At 36.5% G+C, this 25019-nt stretch overlaps 1 protein-coding gene across 15 annotated transcripts in view; it reads left to right on the top strand.

Annotated features, from left to right (window-relative positions):
* Positions 1-25019, top strand: part of EMCN (endomucin) — a 121529-nt gene that overhangs the window by 22216 nt on the left and 74294 nt on the right. For all 15 annotated transcript variants that reach the window (XM_070262194.1, XM_070262199.1, XM_070262202.1 and 12 more), the window contains exons 2-3: positions 16850-16978; positions 22903-22977. In XM_070262194.1, the coding sequence (XP_070118295.1) occupies positions 16850-16978; positions 22903-22977 (204 nt within the window). The remainder of the gene's footprint in view (positions 1-16849; positions 16979-22902; positions 22978-25019) is intronic.

The following is a 25019-nucleotide window of genomic DNA, read 5'->3' on the forward strand; positions in this document are numbered from 1 at the left end:
TGTATTCATTGAGAGTTTACAAAGTATTTTCACACACAAATCTCTCATATTTGCATATATAGCTCTACAAAACTCTAAAGGGCAGGCAAACTGGTATATGTTAACTATTTTCAACCTATGAATAGAGTTTTAAAAAAATACTTAAGGAAGTTTAACCAAATATATAAGTGGGATTAAATGGCAAAGGGCCCCTAAAATGATTACTAAATTTGCTATATAATAAATAAATAATAATACTTGTAAACTGAACTTAAAAGCTTAGGGGAGAAATAGATTTTTTATTCTGGAATTAAAAAACCTAGAATTAACTTCCAAAACCAAATTAATCTCTTAAAAACCTTTTCTGCACTCAAAATGTACACTTGGGGACATAAAAAAGCAACTTACATTTGACAATTTGGAGAATATACTTGAAAATATATTAAATATTAGCATCATGAATATAAAGTATATAAGTGAATTTTTTGGATTGATAAGGAAAATAAATGATTATTTTTAACATAACCTAGCACAGCCATAGCACATAATAGGCATTAAGTTATTGGCCATGTTAAGTGAGTAAAAAGGACTCATTAAGTGTTCAATTGTGTGGCTTAAGAATTATATATATAGGACTTTGAGGAAAGCGTCGTCATTGTAGATAGAACTAATAAATAAGGCTTCATGCAGATGGAACAAGTTCAGTTGAGCTTTAAAGAAAGAAAAATTATCCATGTTCTCTAGGAGTTTTATTAAATAAAAAAATGGGGGAAAACATGAACAAAAGTACAGGGTAGGAAATAAAGATGCCATATTTAAGAGATAGCAAAGAAACCAGCTTAATTGGAGGGCAGTGAGAAATTTGAGTGCGTAGATTCAGGTTATAAATAAAACTTTGAGATTTCTTCTAGAATATAGAAATTCATTTTTTAAAATCTAATAATGTCTGTGCTTGAAATTATTCCAACATATTGTAAGTATTGTGACAGCCAGTCTCCAAGATGGACTCCAATGATCCTTGCCTCTTTGTATTCAAGCATTTGGGTGGACCATTCTCTCAGTTAGGGCTGAACTGTATGACTCATAGAACACAGTGGAAGTGATGGTGTTATTTCCAAGGCTAGGTAGTAAAAGATATTGTGGCTTCCACCTGATAGTCTCTTGGATTACTTTCTCTGGGGGAAGCCAGCCATCACATTGTGAGAGCAATCAGGCAGCCTTGGGGAGAGACCCAGTGGAGAAAATCTTCCAACAGCCCCTCACCAACTTGCCAGCGATGCGAGTGAGCCACCTATAAATGCATCTTCCAGACCCATCAAGCCTCGAGCTGATTGCAGCCCCAGCTGCAGTCTCTAGGGACTGCTACCTTGTGAAACTCAAGCCAGAATTGCTCAAAGCTACTCTCTAGTTACTATCCCACAGAAGCTGTGAGAGAGAATAAATGATTGTTGTTTCAAGATGGTGTTCAGGCATAGTTTGTTGTGCAGTAATAGATAGCTAATACAAGTGTCATTGACTAAAACTTGTAATACATTCAAGTTTCTGGCACAAATTTGATGGATATTCAGAAGAAGAGAAATGACATCTTATATCAAAGGAGTTTTTCTAGATTGCAAGGTAAATTCTTTTCTCTCAAGCTGTATCTACAGTAAATTCAATTAACACTGACTGAATTTATTTAATTTATCCATATTTTACTTGCTCCATAAAGCTAAAAACATCTTTAGGATCGTTTGCCTTGCCTATGAAGTTCTTAAAGTTCAGAGCTTTAACTTACCATTGAAGGACTGGTGCAGACAGAATTAGAATGATGCTTTATCACCCTTTTGTAATACTGTAGTAATAACAATGAGAGCAATAAATTTTATAAGCAATACAGTTTTTTCTATTCTTCCAACATAGATAATTAAACAGTTATACACTATAATTATAGGAGTTATGTTATTTTCATGGCAGATATATTTTACTAATGATTCTGCCTTACAGTTATCATTTGCATTTCTTGATGTGTTTACGTGAGAATTAATTTGTTAATGAGCCATATTTTCCATTTATTTTCTCTGAATATTAGTAAAACTGTTATCGATTTTTTTCACCTAGTGGAGTATCAGAAATTTTAAGGTGAAATTCCTTCCATTTTCATTTGCATCTTGGGGAATTAAGTTAGAAAGACAAATAGTATAGAAACAAATTTAGAAAGGATTAAATTTGGTTTCAGACAGGGTTTCCTCAGATTCAACAGTAAATCATGCCAACTCCATTTTCTTCTCTTCCTGGAATGCAATTTATGTCTTTATTCACATTAGCTCCCTTTCTTTGACAATTTTGCTCCTACTTGTTTAAAATTCAAAGATCAAAATTGAATTCATGTTATAATAAGAATCTAACCACTATTGAGCAAAACAAGTTATTTCTTAGTTATACAGCATGATCTCGTCACTACAGTTTCATTTGCAAGTACGACTTTCAGATAGAGCATCGTACTAATTATTCATTTCTTTCTTGGGATTTTCTTTGACTTTACGGCTTTTCCTGTTGTATTTGTTCTTAAAGTATTTTACTAAATTTGTATATTTTTTGCTTTTGCTCTTTTGTTGTTCACTTTATATTCTCTTTATATATACTGTATCACTTTATATTTACTCCTACTGAACGCTATCCTAGTAAATGAAAAATAATTTATTTGTTAGAAATGAAAATAATGAAATGAAAAATAATTTTATATTTTTATATTGTCGGTTTCCTTAATATTATCCAAGATATTAAAATATAGTTCATTGTGCTATTCTTTAAAAACCTGCTTTGATGATTTTCTAAAATGTGAAGGTCAGATTCATTAGAAATTCTGTGCTAACTTTTTTCCTAAATTGATGTTCTCATTTACTGGCTTATAATTTAGTCTCATTTGTTGATGGTAATGTCATATGAGACAATGATCACCTACTCAGCCCTTACTTTGTACCTATATTATCAGCCCCTTAAACAGTGCTGAGCTCTGGGCTCCTTTGACCTTTGTTCTTTAGGGAAGATGGGAACAATGCGTGCCAGTATGAGGAAAAAAGGAAGAATAAAAATGGAATTGGCGCTACTTTCTGCTATATGGAAGCTATAATTTGGTGCATTACAAGGTACTTTAAGACTGATTGGGTGGCCTTAAAAGGCTTTCACCTAGAGCAGTATTTCCAGGGTGTATTGTGGGTACAACTGGTGATACTTGAGATAATTTTAGGCATCAGTGGTCATGGAATTAAATAACATTGACTCAAGTCTCTGTTATACTTCTGGTTGTCTAAGTGGATGTTTGATGTTCTTAGGTCTTTACTGTGCCCTAACATTCACTAATGTTACTTTTCAACAAAGAGAGAGCAGGACTCACACATGGAACTGTCATAGTTAATGGTATATACATAAAATATTACCTTTTACAGAGTATTTATTTGTATGGTTACTTCAATTAATGACAGTGACCTTAGTCTCTTTTTATGATAATGTTATAATATTTCTTTTTAAAAATTTAATTTAAAATTAAGAAGTGATTTGATTTTAAAAAAGGAATAGGGAACTAATAGTAGATAAAGGATATGAAAAACCTCAGGAGTGACTGAAATTTTGGACACTCTTTCCTGGAGATTAAATCTTAGGGGGCTGCTACAGCCAAATTTGGCATTTCCTTTGCCAGCTCTGTTTTTTCACTAGGACGCTGTTAAAATGGACGGGAGTTCTGAGGACATTTTGATAGTTGGTGAGTGACTCTTCTGAACTTAGCGAATACACTTCACTGCAACCTGTATGTCCCAGGAGAGTATGAAGTGTAGTGCTTTCAAATGTTACAAAAGTCTCACTAAAGACAAGGAAAATGCCAAAAACACAGGAAACGCCCCACAAATGATTCCCAGATCTTAAAGAGACCTTATATCAGAAAAAAAATCATAAATACAGATTTATCCAGCATTCAACTCTATTGAGGTCACAAAAGAACAGAGATATGTTTACAAATAGTAATAAAGTATAAGAAATAAAGATTTTTAACAAATTTAAACCCAGAAACTTTATTTCACTATGTAGTTTCAACAGTAGACCATATGTTCGATATAAATTCAACCCCTATTTTACTTTATATTTTTAGCCAGTGGAAATTCTTTGTAAAATGATAGAATAATTGCAATATTTTGGAGATTCTGGCTATCCAGAAAAGCCTTACTCATATTTAGCATTTAATAAACATTTAATAAAGGCCTAGTGTCAAGTCCTGCACTAGTAGCTAAAGATACACAGGTAAATGTTGATGCTACCTATCAGAATTGCTTGATAATTGATCATTCTGGTATATTTTACATAATGATTCTAAGCTAATAAAAGTGTTTAATTATCCAGAGCACCATATTTATTAGGCTTCTTGATAAAAGAAACTAATTATATATTGATAATATGAGATTACATCTATTCGTTTTCTCTTATCAATATCTGTGTTACTCTGTTGGGAAAGTAAATTTAATTGTTCTGGCATGAATTCATCTTCAAAACCAGAAAAAAATCAGTTTACTAATAAATGTCAACTGTGAGCGAATGGTACCTTCACACTTAGAAAATGCTTTACTGCTAAATACTGGTGATATCTCAGATTTAAGTAATTATTGCTGTTGCATTGAAGTGCTTATTTTCTAGATTCAGAGTCTATTTGTTCTGATTATTGAGGCTGCCATATTTGTGAAGCAAACAATTTATAGCCAACTCTGTCTGGAATAATTTGCTGTAGAACAGATTTATGATTATCCTCTACTCAGCAAATTTGATTCTGAGTCTAATAAATAGCATTTTAATAAAATAAGATAATAATTTTATATAATTCAGATGTCACTGGATATCTCCATTCTTTAATATAAAAATATCTTTAGATTGAAGACTTATTCTGTGCTCTGGGGAGAAGCCCAATGCCCCACATTTCGGCAAACCTTTTGTGCCAGAGGAAGGATTAAATTCTCATGCTCCCCTTTCTTTCCAGCTTCCAGCATTGGTCAAATCTTATACTCCATTTGGTTTCTTGTGTCATTCTCTTTAACTTTTCTTTGGCCACAAGCAAGTGTAGTTCCCCTTTCCTTCGTGCACGCCCAGAAAGATCCGCTTCATTAAAGTCTTAGTGGGTACTTTCAAACTTCGTGTGTAGTAGCCAGCTTTATGGAAGGAAGGGACGCTTTACATCAGAGTGATGGAAAATTAAGGAGGAGTTTTAGATATCCCTGTTCTTAAAAGTCCTTTGATGTTCCCCCTTCTTTCTTGGCCTTTTCTCTCTCCTTCTACCCCCCTCCCCCATCTACGGCTCTCTCACCCTCAGGGGTTAAAAACGACAGTGTTTCCATTTTCTTGGGCAGACCCATTCAGCTCTCTCTAGCTCTTTCTTTTCCATGTCTCTGACAGTTCTGGACATCCTTTTGAATTTCCGAAATCACCTCTTGCAAAGATACACCTGATGGTTTGTTCTTAGATAAGGGCAAATTTTCCATCCTAGTCTTTGTCTTGGGCATTTGGGGAAGGGCTTTTGGAGTCATTTATTTTTCTACTTAAAATTGGGCAATATTATGCAGGATGGTATTACTTTTAAATAATGAGACAAATTTGAGTTGATTGAGAAGTAAAACAACATAGTTTACTTCTTGCTCTCCTTTTCTTTAAATATGAATTTCCTGCTTTCTCCCCTTGGTTGGTCAGCAGAGCAGATAGTTCCCAACCAGGCCTTGAGAGCATATTCTGGAAACGTGTCTGTTGCCTTACTGTTAAGTACGAAAGTCGTCGCAATGTTCACTGTAAGCTCTTTCCTTTTCCAAAGGTTGCATCTACCCCACAACATGCAGAGTTATTGTTAAATGTGTTCGATTTAATTAAACCACCCCAAGTGACTCCTTTGATGACATCTTAATGGAATGTTCAAAATATTTTTAATTTGGAAAATACATCCTATAAAAGCTAGTCTCTAAAATCAGAAAGTAGACATATGACTTCTTCTCTATTCTTATATAAATACATGAAAAGGTCTTCCTGGGCGTGCGATTCAGAGTTGTTTTTCTATCGTTGATGGGGAGAAATGGGGGAATCAGATGTGCAGACGGAAAAGGTCTACTTTTCTCATAGCACTTAGAGCTGGTGTAGACTGGAGCCACAGGCACTAGAAATCCCCTGCTCTGAGAGTCTCTGCTTATTTGTTTCTAATTAAAAAGTATGAGTCATGCATGTTTAAAGAGCATCCCTAACTATTTGCAGGGAATGGATAAGACAAATATCAGATTCTGGCTCTGTTTGCAGTGCTATACGAAGACTTCAGTCCCATTAGCAAAATTGTACTGTAATTGATATACTAAGATCCACAAAGAAGTGGTCCCCCAATTTTTTTAAATATAAAGACCTCATTTACATGGAAATAATTGTGAACTCCCTTCCTAGTAAGATAATAATTGCACCCACTAATTGAGGAAACAGAAGGCTGTTGAATATTTAGTAGTGTTTTTACATTTGTATTTTATTAATCACAATAGAAGCTGTGTATATTGAAAAATAGTAGCATATATGTGGGAATCATTTTTTTCAATATGCAGACGATATTTAGTGTGACTACGGATGCAACGATCCCTGGTGGAGACTCAGCAGGTCCCAAGAGTACCATGCCCATAGCTTGGAGCAACCGTGGGCCCAGGGAGCCGCAGCCTGTGACATCTCTCTATCCCACCATGTGAAACCAGCTTCCAAGTTTTCTTTTTTCTACTTGCAATCTTTCTTTCTACTACTATAACCACAGTTCCTTGAAAGAAATGGTATAAGGATATTAGAAAAAGAAGATAATGAAAGTAATTTGTAAAATCGGACAAAGTTGGTTGGTTGTCAAAGTTAGGACACAATTGGGAGAATCAGGTTATGACATAGGGAGGAGGTTAAGTTTTTTTCAGAAAGACCTTACTAGCTTGAACCTACTGACTGTGTTGGACATGGCCCTGCAAGTAGTCAATCAACAATTTAGGGGCATTATAAGCAAGAAACATAGATTTATCTGACCTAATGGTAGAACTCTAAAATATGTTTCATCTCATTGAGTTTTTAATCAGGATAAAGTCAAGTGTAGTCCAAATGTTAGAGCACCTCTCACTGTTTTTGCACATTAGTCTTTTGATCTTCACAAAAACCCTGTAGGGCAGGTTTCCGTAACATTGAAAACTGAGACTAACAAGCTTAGGCAATTTGTGTAAAGGTGCATAGCTGGTAAATGGCGGGGCTGGACTACTACTGGGCCCGTGGCTCCAGAGCCCTGCTGTTGTCCACTCCCTACGCTATGCTGCCTCTTGCTTTAGTCCTTGCTAAGAGATTATTTTCATTAACTTAGTGTCTTTTCTTGCATTCCCAGGGAACACTGGATATACATGCTAAAAAATAGTTTGATGCAAATGAAATAGAAAGGGCAAAAGAGCTGTTTGATGGGGTCAAGGTAAAGTAATTGGTGATTTTGCTGTAAAAGTGAGACCAAACATATTTACCATATCACTATTGCTTTACCCCAAAACAAGAAAGGAAAATTTTTTTCTTTTGCAACATTGTCTGAATTCCAGGACAAGTAACAACTAAAGTGAAAAGAATGCTTAAAAATGTCTTAGAAAGCCCTTCATAAATTTTCTGTGAGTCACTGATATTACAATAAAAGTTGACATTCTTACTTTTAAATTGTGTGTGTGTGTGTGTGTGTGTGCGTGTGTGTGTTTGTGAGGAAGATTAACCCTGAGCTAACATCTGTGCCAGTCTTCCTCTATTTTCTATGTGGGTCACTGCCTCAGTGTGGCTGACAAGTGGTGTAGATCCACACCTGGGGTCCAAACCTGCAAACCCAGGCTGCTGAAGCAGAGCACGCTAGACTTAACCACCATGCAATGGGGCTGGCCCCTTAAATTTTTCAGAAAAATTGTCTCACATCAATGTTCTAATGATGGACAAGGTGAGACCAAATGTTGAGCTAGGAGATTTTGTTTTGTTTTGATTTGTTTCATAATCCCTGATGGATGAGGTAGCAGGTCAACCCAAAACAGGGGAGGTTACTACTGACGATCAATGTTTTTTCCTTTCAATACTTTACATACCTTAATTAGTTACATTTTCATAACAATTAGAAATAACGTACGAGAAAACAGTCGTGCTCTGCGGTCATCAAATGCTAATGTGGAAGCGTAGCAGAACTGCCATCACAAACATGGCATTGAAGAGCCAAGGCTCTCGCCAGTGGAGAGGAGAAGATGAGACGCGGTGAGAGCATCCGAGTTTAAACAAGGCTCCAACAGCTTCTGACTCTGCATCTTAACCAGTCACAATCAGTGACCGGGGCCTCAGTGTCTTCATCTATGAGATGGAGATAACAGTGTTGTCTGTTCAACTGTTTCACAAAATTGTTCTTAAAATCAAGTGATGTACGTGAAAGTAATTGTTGTTACACATGCTTGCGTTCTTGGACTATTATTTAAAGTTTCTCATCCCTTCAGATAACTCTTTTTAGGGCAAGAAAAGATGACCTTTGACTTTTCAGAAAATGGAAATAACTTTTTTGTCCTTTTATTTTACCTCTTTAAAAGCAAAAGTACAGTCTTTCAACTGATAGGAATTAAAGTGCATTTTAAATCAGCTGACGAGTTTTTCTTTGCATTTAGAGAAGACAAAAATAAGAGTGGATGAAATGATAAATAAGACATCTCAAATCCAGCCAAATATTTTCTAGCTTCAAAAGCAATTCTGTAAGCTACTTTTAGAAGCAGTTGTCACTAATTAAATATAGATATGAATACACACACACACACACAGACCTACACACACATTGGTGAGGGGCCGTTGACTAGCTTATTTGATATGGGCTCTATTTGTGCACCTAGGAATTAATTTACTTATACAAAATATTTTCTTTTATTACACTTGCTCTTCTGTGTTGAAAAGAAAATTGCAAAACAAAGTATTCTAAATGTCTATTTCAAATTTCGTCTTCAACATTTTCTCTAGTTCTGGGTAGACCAACATTTCAAAGGGAAATACATTTAGTCCAAGTAACATTATCAGATTGCAGATGAACGTAGTCAATTTTGTCACTTCAAGTACAGAATTCTCTTTTTGGCTCAGATTTCTCCCAGGTCACAAGTTAATAACTCTGTAAAGCCATGTGTATAACTTCTAAGGTACAAGCCTCTTCTTGTGTGTAGAAATGCAGTTTATATCATATTTGCTGTAATGGGTATTTACATTGTAATTTAATCTTAGATAGAACACAGTTTTACAGTTGTTCAACAGACACTTTTTACAGAGAAGAAAGTGAGGCCCAGAGAGGTAAAGCAGTCCACACAAAGTTACACAGCTAGCTAATTGCCAGGTCTGGATCTTCCTCCCGGCTCCCATCGTGTCATTTCACATGTGTAAGTCACTATTCTAAACTAATGTGATCCACTGGTAAAACGTGGCTACGGAGACCCATTCTGGTTCTGAAAAAAATGCTCAGGAGATTCTGTAGTTCAGACTCCAGATTTCAAGTGGCTACATTCTAGGCTTAGAGGAAAGCTGGAACCATTAGAGAATAGGGCTGTGCTGTCCTCTCTTATTGCTGCCCCTCCGTGGAGCCCAGAGAAGGCACAGAGCGGTGCTGCTCCGCCCAGGACTGAGAAGGCCCCCAAATCGATCCCCTTCCTGAGGCCCTGCGGTGTGCTGGGAGACGTGCTTGTCTAGTCTGCTGGTGCCTACCAGAAGGTGCGAAGCCTGAGCGTCTGCTTTCCTGGAAAGACTTTGAGCTGCAGAGCCCCAGCTCCTCTCTGGAGCCAGAGCAGAGTGTGGTGCAGAGGCGTGGGTCAACCGTCTAAGAGACCAAGAGCATGGCAGGTTGTTCCTTTCCCCTCCTACCCTCTGCCTGTAAATATTAAATAGAACCTTTGCCTTTTTATACCTCAAGGAGTTGGAACCCCTCAATCAAACTAGGTACAATATATAAAAAATCCCCTTATAATAGAGTCCGCAATCTCAAATATCTCGTAATTATGGAGCACGATTTTTAAAGAATCACAGCGGTTTTGTGAGGGAAAAATAACTGCATGGCCCCATCAGCTCACCCTGCCGTGGGGATGGGTGGAGGCAGTGTGCCTGGCGCCTCCATTCGTTTGTCAGCCCAAACACCTTGGAGTCGCAGGTCCATTTTGCAGATATTGTTGTTTTCTCTTTAAGAAACTCACCAATGTACTGCTGGCTTCCTGTTCTCCCCAGAGGGGCCAGGTGGCTGTGACACCTGTCCCCATCGGAGCCTGCCAGGCTGGGTGTTCTCTCCCTGCCTCACAGATGGCTTGGAACCTGAGGAGATGCCTCTTTCGGGCACAGCTTTCTGCCACTTATCTGAATATTTTTCTCTCCCTGAGAGATGAGATTTTCTTCTGACTTACCCCCCAAATTCATTACACCTAGGAAATTTAAGCATTCTCCAAAATTTTGTGCTTACTACAGTATTTTGTTAGCCTTAATTGAAAAGGAACTTTAAATTTAAAGTTCTTTTTCCAAGAGTTACGACTAGCTCTGATGTTTTCATTGAAAGCGAGATTTTCCTCTTTTCCTCTCCCAAAAGATTCTGCTTATAAGTGTCCGATATCATCAATGCCACCTTTCAGGCCTCATGTTGTCTGGCTTGTGTTTTATTTGGCACTATTGACTTTCCCCTTCTATTTGAATATCCTTTCTTCCTTTTCTCTCATGAAACATTTTTTCTTTCTTCATCGTGTTCCGTTACCTGTGTCCTCTTGAAATCTCTTCCTCCAAGAAAGTTACTCTGATTATCTCAGACACGTAGGGAGATATCACCTTACTTTGATTTTGTTTAACATTGTGTCAAACAAGCTATAAATAGTAATAATTATACGGCACCATTTTTATATGGCGCCTTGGCATAATCTTATAGTAGTTTCATATATGTATAGCTTGAGAAACAAAATAAGTTCCCGTAGGAAAAACATACTTTTTATTTTTCCTTAGCTCCTATTGAAATAAACACTTAATAAATGCTTATTGAGGCAAGTAACTTATTGGCTAGTGAGTTACTTGTACATTTCATATAGGATGTTATGACATTTTTGGATCAATGCAAACAGAAGAAATCATCAAGGATACATATCACATAATAAATGTTTTTTCTTTTAAACAAGAAAACAATTAACTGCATTTGATTTGGTTGGCGGTAAACCAAAGTGATCTTTGCTATGTCAAAAGAGAATAGTCACCATTAGTGTAAAAATGTATTGATATGAAACTGATCATCAAAAGGAGTTGGTGCCGTGTTTCTCATGAAGGCTCTGTTTTGATGGGAATATGGAAAGTGGTACCATATTATATTTATATTATACTTATATATAAATGTATTTTACTTTTATACATATATTTGTAATATATCACATTATGTATGTGTATATTTTAACATATTTTAATATATATTTTTAATATGTGAAGGAAAATTGAAATTTGCAACTTCACCAGTGATCTTTTACTAACAAAGAAGATATACAGTATCAAGTGAATAAGAATGATAATGCTAGTAATTACTGTGAAATTTATAATTTCAGCCACCATTGATAATACCCAGATTTGTGCACTGCCATCACGTGCAGACTTAGGAACTGGATCTACATTCATTATAAGCCGTGATGCACAAGGAGATAGCATCTGCAAAGGATATCTGGACAATTCAGAATTGCTTTGTTCCAAGATAAAAATCTGTGTAAAATTTCTAAAAATATGAGGGAGTAGGGATGTATAGCAAGTGGCATTGCATGAAGACAATGTGAATTAGTGAAAAATAATACATTATAAGCCACTGACATATAAAAGTATCTGTTTTACCTTCAATTTTCCATACATTACTTGTTCTAGGTAATGAAATTATTCCCTAATAATGGCACTTTGAGGGCTGCTAGGAACATTTGTTGTATATACTGTGATTTCATATTTCTAAAGAAATCAACCCTCTATTTCCTTAAAGAGTTTAAAACTCTAAGATATAGACAGTTTATAAACTTCTGATTGTGATTATGCCTTAAGAAAAGGAAAAAATTAAAACATCTTTAGCTCTGACATGAATCATATATTTCCATCTATAATTACAAAAGAGACTTATAACAAAGATATTTCTAACTAGTCACTTGCAAGCTGCTTTCAGCACAGTTTTTTTTTTTCTCAGTGAAAGCAAGCAGTACCTCCTGGAAAGCGTGTAGTGAATTGTTTAATAAGACTTTTGACAAAGATCTTTCTAACTAGCCACTCGCCAAGAAAATAAGAATTTAAAACTTTCTTCTGAAATTTTGTTTATGGTTAAACTGGCAAAGTAAGGATTTTCTCAGAGAGTTTGGAGGGAAACTTCAGCACCCTCTCTGCCAGAAGAGCATTCCATAGGCCCAAATACTAGAGTTAGAAACAGAAACAGCTTTCTCTGTGTTGCAAGGCAGAGTGCTGAATTGGAGATCAAGGGAACTTTTTTCCTAATCAGTGCTGTGATCTTTTGAAACCACCTTAAACTCGTACATTTTGTAAGCCATAAAATGTAGGGATTATGTTACATTAGGATACAGGTCTCAAGTCCTAGAATTCTAAGTTAGTATCATTCAGTGTTGGTGCTGACCTGGAAGAAGCAAGATCTGTCCTTTTCAGTAGTGGATTTCCAGTGGCCTTTAGATGTAGACCTGGGAGGGGAAAAGGTGGCTGGAGAGAGAACCGCTCATTATGAGGAGGGAGAAAATTTCGACTTTTAGAGCATCTATGAGTTATCTAGAAAGGTAATTACAAAGCATGTCTAAGAAGATTGGAGTAGATGACTTGATCCTTTGAAAATGGGAGAGAATACAATACTTAGTTTCCAGCCATAAGATGAATTCTCAAAGACAAGAAATGCAAGTTCACATGAAAGGTGCGATACGGTGTTATGTGTGAACAGTTGGGAATTCTCTGTCTTGAACTAAAGAGAATGTAGAACTATTTAAGGGCTACAGAACACTTTAGCATAAATCTATCATATAATTTTTATAATTAAGATAGTTCTTTTATTAAAATCTCAATAATGCTTCATCCCTTCATAGTATAGGAAACCAGGGTCGCAGTATCCCCCATGCTCCGTCCGTCTGGCTGTGGGGGTGTAGGGTGGAATCCGGACAAAGTGCCATCTGTTTCTCTCACAGCGTCCCAAGAGCAGCTCTCTCTGGTGTGGCCCAGCAAGGTCATGAAGCACAGTCTCCTTGTTAAGTTCATCTTTGGAGGTAAAGAGAGGAAAAATGCTATGTCACCATGTCTTGCGAAGAGAAGATCTTCAGAATAAACCATTTTCCTCAATAGTTTATTATGAGATCAAATCAAACCTAGAAGCAATTTACAGATAATGCAGTAAAGGCATAACTGATGGTTACTTGCATCATGTTCAGTAAAACCTTCAACAGTGGTGGTTAAGGAATAATTCTTTTTCCACAGCATCATAAAAGAAAGTTTCTATTTGCAGAATTTTTTGAACTGAGGAAATCTCTATTTTTATCTTTCAAATATAAATAGTTTCAGCAGATTGGAATTTTCCTTTAAAGCTTTAAGTCTAACATGGAAACATTTTATATGTGTGTGTATATATATGTATATGACTGAGTGTTCGTTATTTTAAAAAAAAAATAGTGAGATATTTTGTCTGTTTCCTCATCCAGGTACATAAGGGCAAAACATCTGTGTGTCTACTCAGTTCCTCCTTTTTAATATCACAGCCTGTCAAAGACAGAGAGCAGGCGGAACTGGGGTCCATGGCTTTGCATAGCCAGCTGTGTGGTGGTGAAGCTATCTTCTCTGGAGTCCAGGCTGTCTGAATTAAAATTGCGCCTGTATCACTTTCCAGTGTCTAACGTGGGCAAGCTGCTTACTCTTTTTGTGTCTCAGTGTCTCATCTGTAAAATGATGATTATAAGAGTACAAGCATCTTAGTGTCTTTGTTGAGATTAAATGAAATAATCCTCAGAAAGTGCTCACATTGAACCTGCTGCATGGTGGCAGTGCTTTTAGGAGTTGTTGTCAGTCCTTGCCAAAAGAAGGCATACTCTGTGGAACAATTGGAAGAACAAATAATGGAGATGTTAATGAGTGCTAATGGGTTAAGGTTTTACTCAGGGAAATCAGTGGTCAAATGTGTTGAAGGGTGGTGAGGAGGAGAAGCCTACAGAACACGTCAGTCTTACCACATCAGTGGTTAGAAATCTGCCTACTTGTTGTTTGCCTCATGTCATTTGATGGGTGCGAACTCACTCATCTCAATGACTTTAAGAGGGCAGAGGACATTGGGAAACATAAAAATGGGGGCTTGCCGTTCAGTTGAACTGATGTCGTCTCATTCTTTGCTCCACTCATATCCCCACTGTTTTTCTTACAGTGGAATTTCTATTTGATCACTTTCCATGGCTCCCCACTATCTTGTCGATAAAGTCCTAAGTCCCCAACTTAGCGTTCACGGTCCTCGACAATCTGGCCACCAGAGCTCTACCAGACAACATCCACTAGGTCCTTTCATAGCATGCTGCAAACCAGCCAGAAAGAACTGTTTGCAGTCCTCCGCATACCTCTCAATTCCCCCTCCAGACCTTTGCTCATGCCTCTCCTCTCCCTGTGTGGGCATACTACTTGCCCTTCAAGCTCCAGCTCCTATGTCAAGTGTCTCATGAAGTATTCCTTGCTGCTGTTAGCAGGGTGGTCATCTTTTATCTGATAAACTCTTGCCCAATTTTTTCTGTCTAGTAGCTTTCCAATTTTTAGCTGGAATCACAGTAAGAAATATATTTTGCATTGGCGCACATTTCATTCAAACTCACACACCCCCCTAAACAAAAGCTTCGTGAAACAACACTCACTCTGATTATTTGCAACATCACTCTAGTGTTGTCTCTTTTCTCTTTCATTTGGCAAAAGCTCTGCCTGCAATCTACTAAATGGATTTTAATTACTCTTTAGTTGCGTCACAACCTACAGTTTGAAAAACACTGATCTGCACCACACATAAAAAATATCCTTCATTATGTATCGTACATCAGATTTATGTTACCCACCAGATGGAAAACTACTCAAGGGTGACATTATATGGTACATCATAGATCCTTTTACTGTATCTAATCATGCTTTTCATATACGTTACTCCATAAGTGTTTGTGGAAAAAAAAGGAAAGAATGAGGGAAGGGATGAAGGGAGAGAAGAAAGAAATAAGAAAAATATCTCTGGAGATGTTGATTATACTCAGACATTAAGGCTGTTAATATTGAGCAAGTCAACAGAGGCAGATCGTTCTAGTTATTTGCAGGTGAATTTTCTAGTCAAAGTGGTATGTGCTTCTTTGAATAACTTCTTCAACCTCAATTTAAACTTAGAAATTAGCGTTACATCATGGCCTATTGGACAAAAAGAAAGCGAGAAAAAAATGACTAACCCAGAAAAGATAACCGCAAACATGCGTGTCCCTTTTCTCTGCTCAATATTAGGAGGAGGGGGCGGGAGAGACCAAGGGTGTGAAGTGTATCTCCAGAAGTGAAAAAAGCTTTTGATTTCAATTCTGTAAAGTCTGTGAAAGGCAGTTCTGTCATCTCTGTGTGTGCTGAACACATCTATATGTGCTGAATACATAAGCAATTTCTATGTACTGTCTATAAACAAAGTTGGTGCTAAGTGTTAATACTTCCAACCACCTCAGGCTATAAAATGAAACAGGAAATATACTCTATCGAAACATTGATTTTCACTGATGTGCAAGATGATTGGTTTTTCTCAGATTCAAAGAGGAAAATTTTAGATGAAATTTAAATTTGAGAAGTCAGGCTAATGACATACATTTACTGAAATGACATAGCCAGTTTGGGATTTGAACATAACTTTTTGTTATTGAAAATCCACCCTCTTAACTAACATGTTATACTATACTCTATTTATACAGGTGAAGTAACAACATAAAAATAATTCCTTCCATGGGTATGAATACTTTTTCCAAGTTCTTTGTAGGCATTTGTTTGCTGTTTTTTGATCTTCAGTATAACAGTGGGTGTATAGAAATAAGATCAACAAAATAGAGGATTAAAAAGATTATATAAATGCTAATAAATTATAATAATATTATGTAAAACAAATCTTTTCATAGCCCTGAGAATTAAGTCCTACATCACTTTGAAAAAATAGTAATAATATTTCAATGAAAGTTTTAAGAATTATTATTAACTATTGACTTTTTATTGCCAAAAAAAGAATCATAAAAATAAATATATAATATAGATAATAATATATTGCCTTTATTTCTGTTCCTTTGTTTGTTACAACTTAGAGAAATGCATCATTTGAAAATGCAGATTTATGGTGTTTCCATCATCAAAAATTTAAGCATGTTGTAATTGTTGAATTTCCTCAAAATTTATTGTCTTTCTTTGCAATATATATAGAAAATTTTTAGTAAAACATGCACTGCCCAAAGAGTGTCTATTTGGTTATTTCATCTGACAGTATTAATTTAGTTGGCTTAAAAATATTGTTAAATTTCAAATTTACACATTTATTCCTCACTAGTTTTGTCAATATTATTTTGTTTCAGTCTGAACCACAGCATGTTCTTGCCAGCCGTCCTGAAAATTCATGCCACTGGGGAGAAACAAATGGAATCAGTGGATGAATACCACATTCAAGGCTGAATTCATAACAATTAGAAAATTGATTCTAAAGCCATGCCTTCCTGACTAGATTAGCAGCAGGACACATACAGTTTGCTTTATTTAAACATACTAGTCTGTTGATTAGCAAAATAAATGTGAATTTTGATGCAGCTGCTTTAACACTATTTACTTTTTCCAGTTGATGGCACTGCAACCACTCCTGCATTATCACAGTCAACAGTTGCTGCAACAAGAACATCTGTACCAACACCAACCACAACACCATCACCATCTCCTACTTTGAAATCAACCGTTACATCTCCCAAAGGTAGGATTTACTCTTAGTGAAATCTACTCTAACTTTAACAAATAAAACTAGGAGCACCTATATGATTTACTCACAGAAAAATAATTTGGGATCTCCTCTCTATTGTTATGAAGGTCTGTGCTATTTCACAGTTCTTTGGGGTTGAATACAGAAGCCTGAGATCTCAGTGGGCTTCTTTGACCAGAGCCGTTTGGATCATTTCCTGTTTGAGAATGGTCCTATTGTGAATGTTACGTACACAAAGTTTAGTTTTAGAGAAGAAAAAAATTACCATTTCCTAAGTCATAAAAATATCTTTCTAAAGATTCTAGTTCTTCACTTAAGCAGCACAGCTAACAAGGTGAAACTGAATTAATAAAAACTGATCTTGTTGGTTGTATTGGGCTGATAATAGATTTAATGTGTGGGTTGAGTAGCAATATCATCATTATTGTTACCAGGCTGAGTGAGAGCAACCGTACCATGTTTTATGGTTCTAGGTGTCAAAAGGGATTACCTTACCATCCATGAAAAGTAAAACGAGCCATTAGGATCATTTAATTAAAAACCCAAGAAGTTATCAATCTAATGCATACTGCATTGTCCATCCTGGAGCACACATAAAACGAGGTATTTCATTCAGGTCCAGTAATCAATGGAGGGGAAAAATAGAATTGTTTGTTGATCACTTATGGGCAGAAACTGGTTAGAATGCTAAGGTCACAGAAAGACGTGAAAATCATATACCCTAATGGGCAGATGACTGAAATTCCCACTGCTGTCTTTCTTGCCTCTCTGCTCCTCGTTTAACTTTCACTCTAAAACCAAGCTCAAACACATGCTGAGGACTAGTGAGAGCTAGTTCACTGGCTTGAAGGGGGTGATGATTTTAGAGAAAAAGGGTATTACAAATATAGCCCATTATTTATGACATGTTTAATTCTAAGGTGAAACCAAACCAGTTCTCCTATAACTTCTCTACCAAGCCAGGAGAAAGCGTTACCAGTGAGGGCAGCACAGGAGATTTTATTCCAGAATGTGGTACCAACTGTATTTCCAAGCAAGGGACATTCCAGATGACACAAGCGGGAAGCCAGGGCCCATCACGCCTCTAGACAACTCCTGCACACTGTAATTTTTATTTTATTTTAAAAAATTGTCTCAATCCTATGTTGCCAGGGTTTAAGCTTCACTCTCTCTCTATGAGTTGCCAGTTGAGTCCTTGGCATAAAATTGCACTGATTTGGTAAAAGCATATTATTTTGCAATCAATAACATCCCCACAAAAAATACTAATACAGAGAAGCTAGGTACTGACATTTCATGGAGACCGAAAGGGCGGAAGTGGCACGATTCTTATGTTAACTACTTGGAACTTACACTTTCTCAGTGGGAAGATTCCTAGCCCTGCCTACAATGGTCTTTGTGAATAACACTGTACAAATAGTGACACAAGCCCTAACCAACCGCTGCGTTAAATGACCCTGAGAGGGCTGGGCGGGCGAGGCGTTCACACAGAACGGTCATTCGTGACACCAGGAGTTGGTGGCTCCTGTGGAGGGACACAGAAGCACCCTTCTCTGAGGCAAGTACATAGAACACTTAAGATTACGTATATACACACACATTCCTCTTAATTTGTTTTCTTGGGCACTTTTACCGTTTTATATTACCCTAGTACTAAAAACTAAACTCTAGTCTGTGTTCTTCAAAAGTTCTCCAGATAAGTTTTAAATTATTCACAGTCAATTGTAAAAATTGCAATAGGCCAGAATAGTTTTTCTTTTTTAATTTATTATAAAAATATTCAGATGTACGCAAAAGTAGAGTGCCATAATTAATCTCCGTATGCCAGCTCCCAGAATCAATAATTATCCAAATTCTACCACATTTTCTTCATTTTTCTTTGTCTTTTTCTTTCTCCACCCTCCCTCTCTCCCTCTCTGCCTCCCTTCCTTCTCTCTCTTTCTTTTCCTTTGTCTCTCTTTTTATCTGGTTGTCAAAGTATTTTGAAGAGAATCCAAACTTTATGACATTTTTACCCCTGTACGCTAAATGTGCATCTCAAAAAGTATAGACAATTTATTACAAATGTCAAAAAGATTTGCAATAGGACATGAAGAAGGGAAGGCAGGCTCTGACGGCCACAGCTGCTCTGGTCGAGTATGAGAAACAGAAAGTCCAGCGTGGCAGGAGGGATGGGTGGAGCCAACAGGCAGCTGGGGGCCCATAGTGCTTGTAGGAAAATGAGAGAACAACAGAGGAAAAGGAAGACAGAGAAAGGAACTCCCTTTTGCCTGGCTTACTTGATCCCATTTATATATCAAGGGTGTAGGTAAGTCAGGCTATATATACTGGATATTGCCCAGGCTCCTAAAGGCCATGTAATTAACACACAGATAATGAAGACAATGGGAAATTTGTCTCAAATTCTCATATTCTAAACAGTGTATCAGAATGGATGGTTTCTTAATTTCAGGTCTGTGTGGGTGTTTATATTTTGGGGAGTTTTATACATTGTCTTATCCTCCAAAATAATTATTTTAGATTAAACAATAATATCACAAAAGTTATATCTATAGTGAAGTGATTCCTTAATCCCCCTTCCTCATGGCCAACATGGTCACCTGAGCCACAATAAAAGTGTTTACCAAATTGTACCATGGAGAAGCTTCTTTATTTTCATTTTAAGGCTGCCCAATAGAATTTTCTTGTTTAAAGGTCAAAAGACACTCAATTTAATAGTCTTAAGTCTATGTAAAGCACAGAGATTTTCTTTCTCCGGACAACGACAGAAATATTATCATCAGAATAGTGGAAGATGTGCGACCGAGACGAGAATTCTTACAGCCCCGCAGTCCCGGTGGCAGAGGCGATTGACAGGCTGCACCCAGAGCAGGGCTCACTGCCCAGGTTTGCCCAGTGACACCTGACCTCTTTCTACATGTGAATCAAATGCACTGCCCATTTTCTTCGAAGGTCCAATGGCCAGAACCGAATCAACATTTGGCAGACGCTGCATATCATCATCATAAAATGAACTTCTAGGGTACAAAAATAAACCTGAAATTTCATTCTTAAAATGTAGTTATTAATTCAGCTTGGTTTTTTTTTTTTTTTAAAGATTGGCACCTGAGCTAACATCTGTTGCCAATCTTTTTCTTTTCCTTCTTCTTCTCTCCAAAGCCCCCCAGTACATAGTTGTATATTCTAGTTGTGAGTGCCTCTAGTAGTGGCATGTGGGATGCCGCCTCATTGTGGGCTGATGAGCAGTGCCATGTCCACACCCAGGATCAGAACTGGTGAAACCCCGGGCCGCCAAAGCGGAGCGTGGGAACTTAACCACTTGGCCATGGGGCCGGCCCCTCAGCTTTGTTTTTAAAACATTTAATAGTCCAATTAATAAGCTGAATTATAATGCAGGAATAAAAATTTCTAACACTAATGCTAAAAATTTCTTATACTAAATAGAAGTTCAGTTTCAACTGAGTTTTGTAGGGGAGCCAGCTATTTTGGGCCATCTCTTGCATATAGGATGTCAGTTATGGAGATGTTTAAGATGCACTATCTCTCTAGAAAATGACTAAGATAAAAATTATAAAGAATAGACTTTTACAAAACATTCTTATAAATTTTCTTATGTGATTAGTGGGGGAAAAAATTGGTTTGGATACCTCATTTTTCTGCATATTGTTCTTCTTTTATCCGTTGTCTTTAGACTCTTTGTTGAGTTTGAATTGAAGATGAATTACCTGGGATATCTGTGTACATGATTTTTTTGTTTTTTATTTTTCATAGAATTTTGAGGTGATAAAATTGACATTTTGCTTTTAGTTTATCCTCACAAGATATAAAATGTTTATAAATTAAACATTTTCTTGAAACCCTGTGTGGTAAACGGAATTAAACACAGTTCTAAAAGGTAATTTTGAAAACATTATAAATGCTAGTTCACTAAACAATTCTACAGAGAGTATAATTATGATATTTTAATAATTTAATCTTTTATTTTTTGACTCATGATATAATTTCTTACAGACATATAGCTATAGTATTCTCTTACTATTCATATTAAATTCAGTCTATTTCTTGTATTAACTACTTTAAAGTATCTAATCATTGTTTTGTACATAAAATTAACAGAAATCACAATCATCATTAGTTATTACAATATTTTATTCTTACAATAAGCATGCAATTATACTTCGGAATTTTAACCTATTTAGCACATAAGAAGAATTTCACTATAGGTTATATGTAGAATGCTTACCCATGTTTGAAAGTGAATATCATACATAAACAATAAATCCAAAATAAGTTGTGTCCTGTTTATGTTATAGATACTGTTACGCTGATTAGATACAATAATCCTCAGTAAGATCACACAATCACTGGTCACACACAAGTTCAGGAGCACCAGCAATGCACAGCCATTTAGCTCTCCATTTTTCCGAAGACCAAAGTTGAGACTGAAGTCAAGTGGAAGATCTAGGCTGAATACTCAGGCAAAGCTCAGCTTTGTTACATCCTTTCCCCCTCTCAAACGTGAGGTCAGAACAGGTGTAGAAGAACAGGGTCAAGGGCTTCAGAACCCCAAAGACTGCACACATTTGACACTTTTTCTATTTATATTCATTATTACAATATATGTATCCTAATTATTTCCTGTAATCATCTCTATGTCTTGAATTTTCAAGCAATATATAAGACATATGCCAGTGAAACATAATGGGAAGGTGACTCTCAAAATTCAGTTTGCCTATTACTGGTGCCAAGAACCACAGAGGAGTGAGGAAGTGAAAACATAGGTGCCCTATCTGGCTGGAGGGGACACTTTACCTATATCTTTACATCTTCACCTTAAGATGTTGGCATCATGTAAGTGGGCAATGCAAAATCTCAAATCTAGCTTCTAAGAATAAAGCTTAATTTGTAGATTTCTTCTTTTAAAATATAACCACATATGAGTGTAGACTTAGAAAGTCTTAAGTGCTTCATTGCTGTCTGCATTATAATTCACAGACTCTGCCTATCACAGCCATTTCCCACTGCTATAATAACCTAGATGCCCTAGAAGGCAGGAAAGACAGAGGACTGAGCAGTACACAAAACTTTCGCCACCTGCCTGGAGGTGCTTATCCTTCGTGATCCTCCAAAGGTCCTCCCTCCTGGGTTCCTTAGTCTCTTCTGCTGGACAGCTCCAGCAGGTGAGCCCTGGAAACTCTCCTCTGCACTAGAGTTTTAAAACATTAGGTAAACTGTGCAGAGTTGTGTTCACTACTTGAAGCAGGTCTTTGTCCCTTTGCTGGTCCCCATGTCCTGTGTGAGTGCCATCTCATCTGAAATAGCATTTACTAAATGCCTACTGTGTGCCAGGAATTGTTCTTGATACTATTTGGATTAAAAATATGACTAAGAGTTGGATACTGCTCTCAAGAGTCTAGGAGAAAGACTTGGACAGAGTGGAAAGTCAATGACTGTTTCACAAACTAACAAATTAAATAATTATAGGGTTTGAAAATTCCTTTATGATTTTTGTTTATTTGGAAGTTTCATTGTCATAACTAAATCAACAAAATGAAATATAATTCTGAAAAAAAAGGCATGCTACTCCTAGGTCCTATTAATCGGGACATTTTCCCCACTGGTAAAAACAAAGTGATTTTCACTGATTTTTACAATAGTTTTTTTGCATGTTTAAAGATACCCAGGTAACAGTCTGTAATGAAAATTTGCTTTTTGGGCCTATCATACAAAAATGTGTGTGTGTGTGTGTGTGTGTGTGTGTCCTGGAAAATGGAAAATTTAAAGATAGACTGAGGCTCACCCAGCACATTCGTAGAGGGATTTCAGCCCACCTCCAGATGTGACTTACTTTTGTTGATTCCTTGACAGGTGAGATGATATTGTGATTAATAATAATGTCATCTATTTTATCAAACTAGGAACACCTAGCCCAGAATCCTTTAAAACATCTCCACCAACGGTTTCTTCATTAAACACAACAGTTAGCGGTGAAGGTGAGTAATGATTTGTTTTGCCACCATTTTTCTTTTATATATATAATTCACATACCATAATAGCCACCATTTTAAAGTATACAATGCAGTAGTTTTTAGTATATTCACAAGATTGTGAACCATCACCACTATCTCATTCCAGAACATTTTCGTCACCCCCAAAAGAAACCAGTGTCTAGTACCAATGGCTCCCCACCCGCTACGACCCCAGCCACTGGCAACCACTGATCTACTTTCTGTCTCTATAGATTTGCCTATTCTAGACATTTCATATAAATGGAATTGTAAGATATATGATCTTTTGTGTCTGGCTTCTTTCACTTAGCATAATGTTCTTAGGTTCATTCATACTAAAGCATGCATCTATAGTTCAATCTTTTTTATGAAAATTAATATTTAATTGTACGGATATACTACATTTTGTTTATCATTTATTAGTTGATGGACATTTGGGTGGTTTGTACTTTTGGCGATTATGAAGAATGCTGCTATGAATGTTGGTGTTCACGTTTTTGTGTGATCAAGTGTTTTCATTTTGCTTGGACGTATATCTTCCAGTGGAATTGCTGAGTCACATGGTGACTCTATGTTTAACTTTTTGAGGAACTGATTTCCAAAGCAGCTGCATTATACTACATTCCCACCAAAAATGCATGAAGGTATCAATTCTCCAATTTCTAGCCAATACTTATTGTTGTCTGTCTGTTTTGTCATAGCCATTCTAGTGGGTGTGAAATGGTGGCTGACTGTGGTTTTGAGTTACATTTCCCTAATGACCAACGATGTTGAGCATCTGTTCATGTGCTTTTCGGCCATTTGTATATCTTCTTTGGAGAAATGTCTATTCATTTTTTAAAAATTGGGCTATTTGTCTTTTTATTGTTGAGCTCTAAGAGGATTTTTTAATATTTTGGAAGCTAGATCTTTATCAAATAGATAATTTGCAAATATTTTCTACCATTCTTTAGGTTGTCTTTTCATTTTCTTGATGGTATCCTTTGAAGCACTAAAATCTCTAATTTTGATGAAGCAAAATGTACCTATATTTTCTATTGTCATGTAGAGGTGGCAAAACTTTACTTGTCCCCATCTTGGGTTTTCAGCTGGGACTTTTTAACAAAAAGACATTAACAAGAGAAAAGCACACAGTTTATTAACATGTGCCTCACGTGAGACACCTAAACAAAGAGTGACTCAAAAAGGTGGCTTAGAATTTCGGCTTATATAGCATTGACAAAGAACGATAAATATGTAGAGAAATGACAGGACAAAGGAAAGCAGTTTAGGCTTCCAAGGGCAACAAACTGAGGGAAGGTAAATATATGGAAAGAAACTAGTGAAATAAAGTTTTCGTGCACATTCCTCTGGTGTCTTCTCTGGCTCATAAGAGTCTGTCTCCAGTAAAAGGAGAATTTATTATATCCTGCCTTTAGGCAGAGCTTTTTCTGCATTTGCTTCTTCTGAATTGCCTTCAACTTAAAATGATTTTTATATGGAAGAGGCATATTGTGAAGTGACGTATTCTGGTTTCATTCAGTCCCTTGTGCAGTGGGGTCAAATCTAAGAAACTGTTGCTCAACTCAGGGTCACAAAGATTTACACCAATGTTTTCTTCTAAAAATTTTATAGTTTTAGCTTTTACATTTGTCTTTGATTTTTATATAGGGTGTTGGATAGACATTCAGCTTCGTTTTTTTGCATGATGTTATCCAGTAGTCCTAATACTATTTGTTGAAAAGACTATTTTTTCTTTCCCCATTTGAATTGTCTTGGCACTCTTGATGAAAATCAGTTGGTCATAAATGTACAGGTTTTTTTCTGGACTCAAATATACTCCATTTCTGTATATGTCTATCCATATGCCAAAATCATACTCTCTTGATCACTGTAGCTTCGCATGAAGTTTTAAAATCAGGAAATGTGAGTCCTCCAGTTATTTTCTTCTTTTTCAAGATTGTTTTGGCTATTCTGGGTAACTTGAATTTCCACATGAAGTTTAGCATCAACTTGCTAATTTCTGTAAAAAGTAATCTGGGATTGTG

Source organism: Equus caballus, chromosome 3 (assembly GCF_041296265.1).
Source record: "Equus caballus isolate H_3958 breed thoroughbred chromosome 3, TB-T2T, whole genome shotgun sequence".
NCBI classification, from domain to species: domain Eukaryota; kingdom Metazoa; phylum Chordata; class Mammalia; order Perissodactyla; family Equidae; genus Equus; species Equus caballus.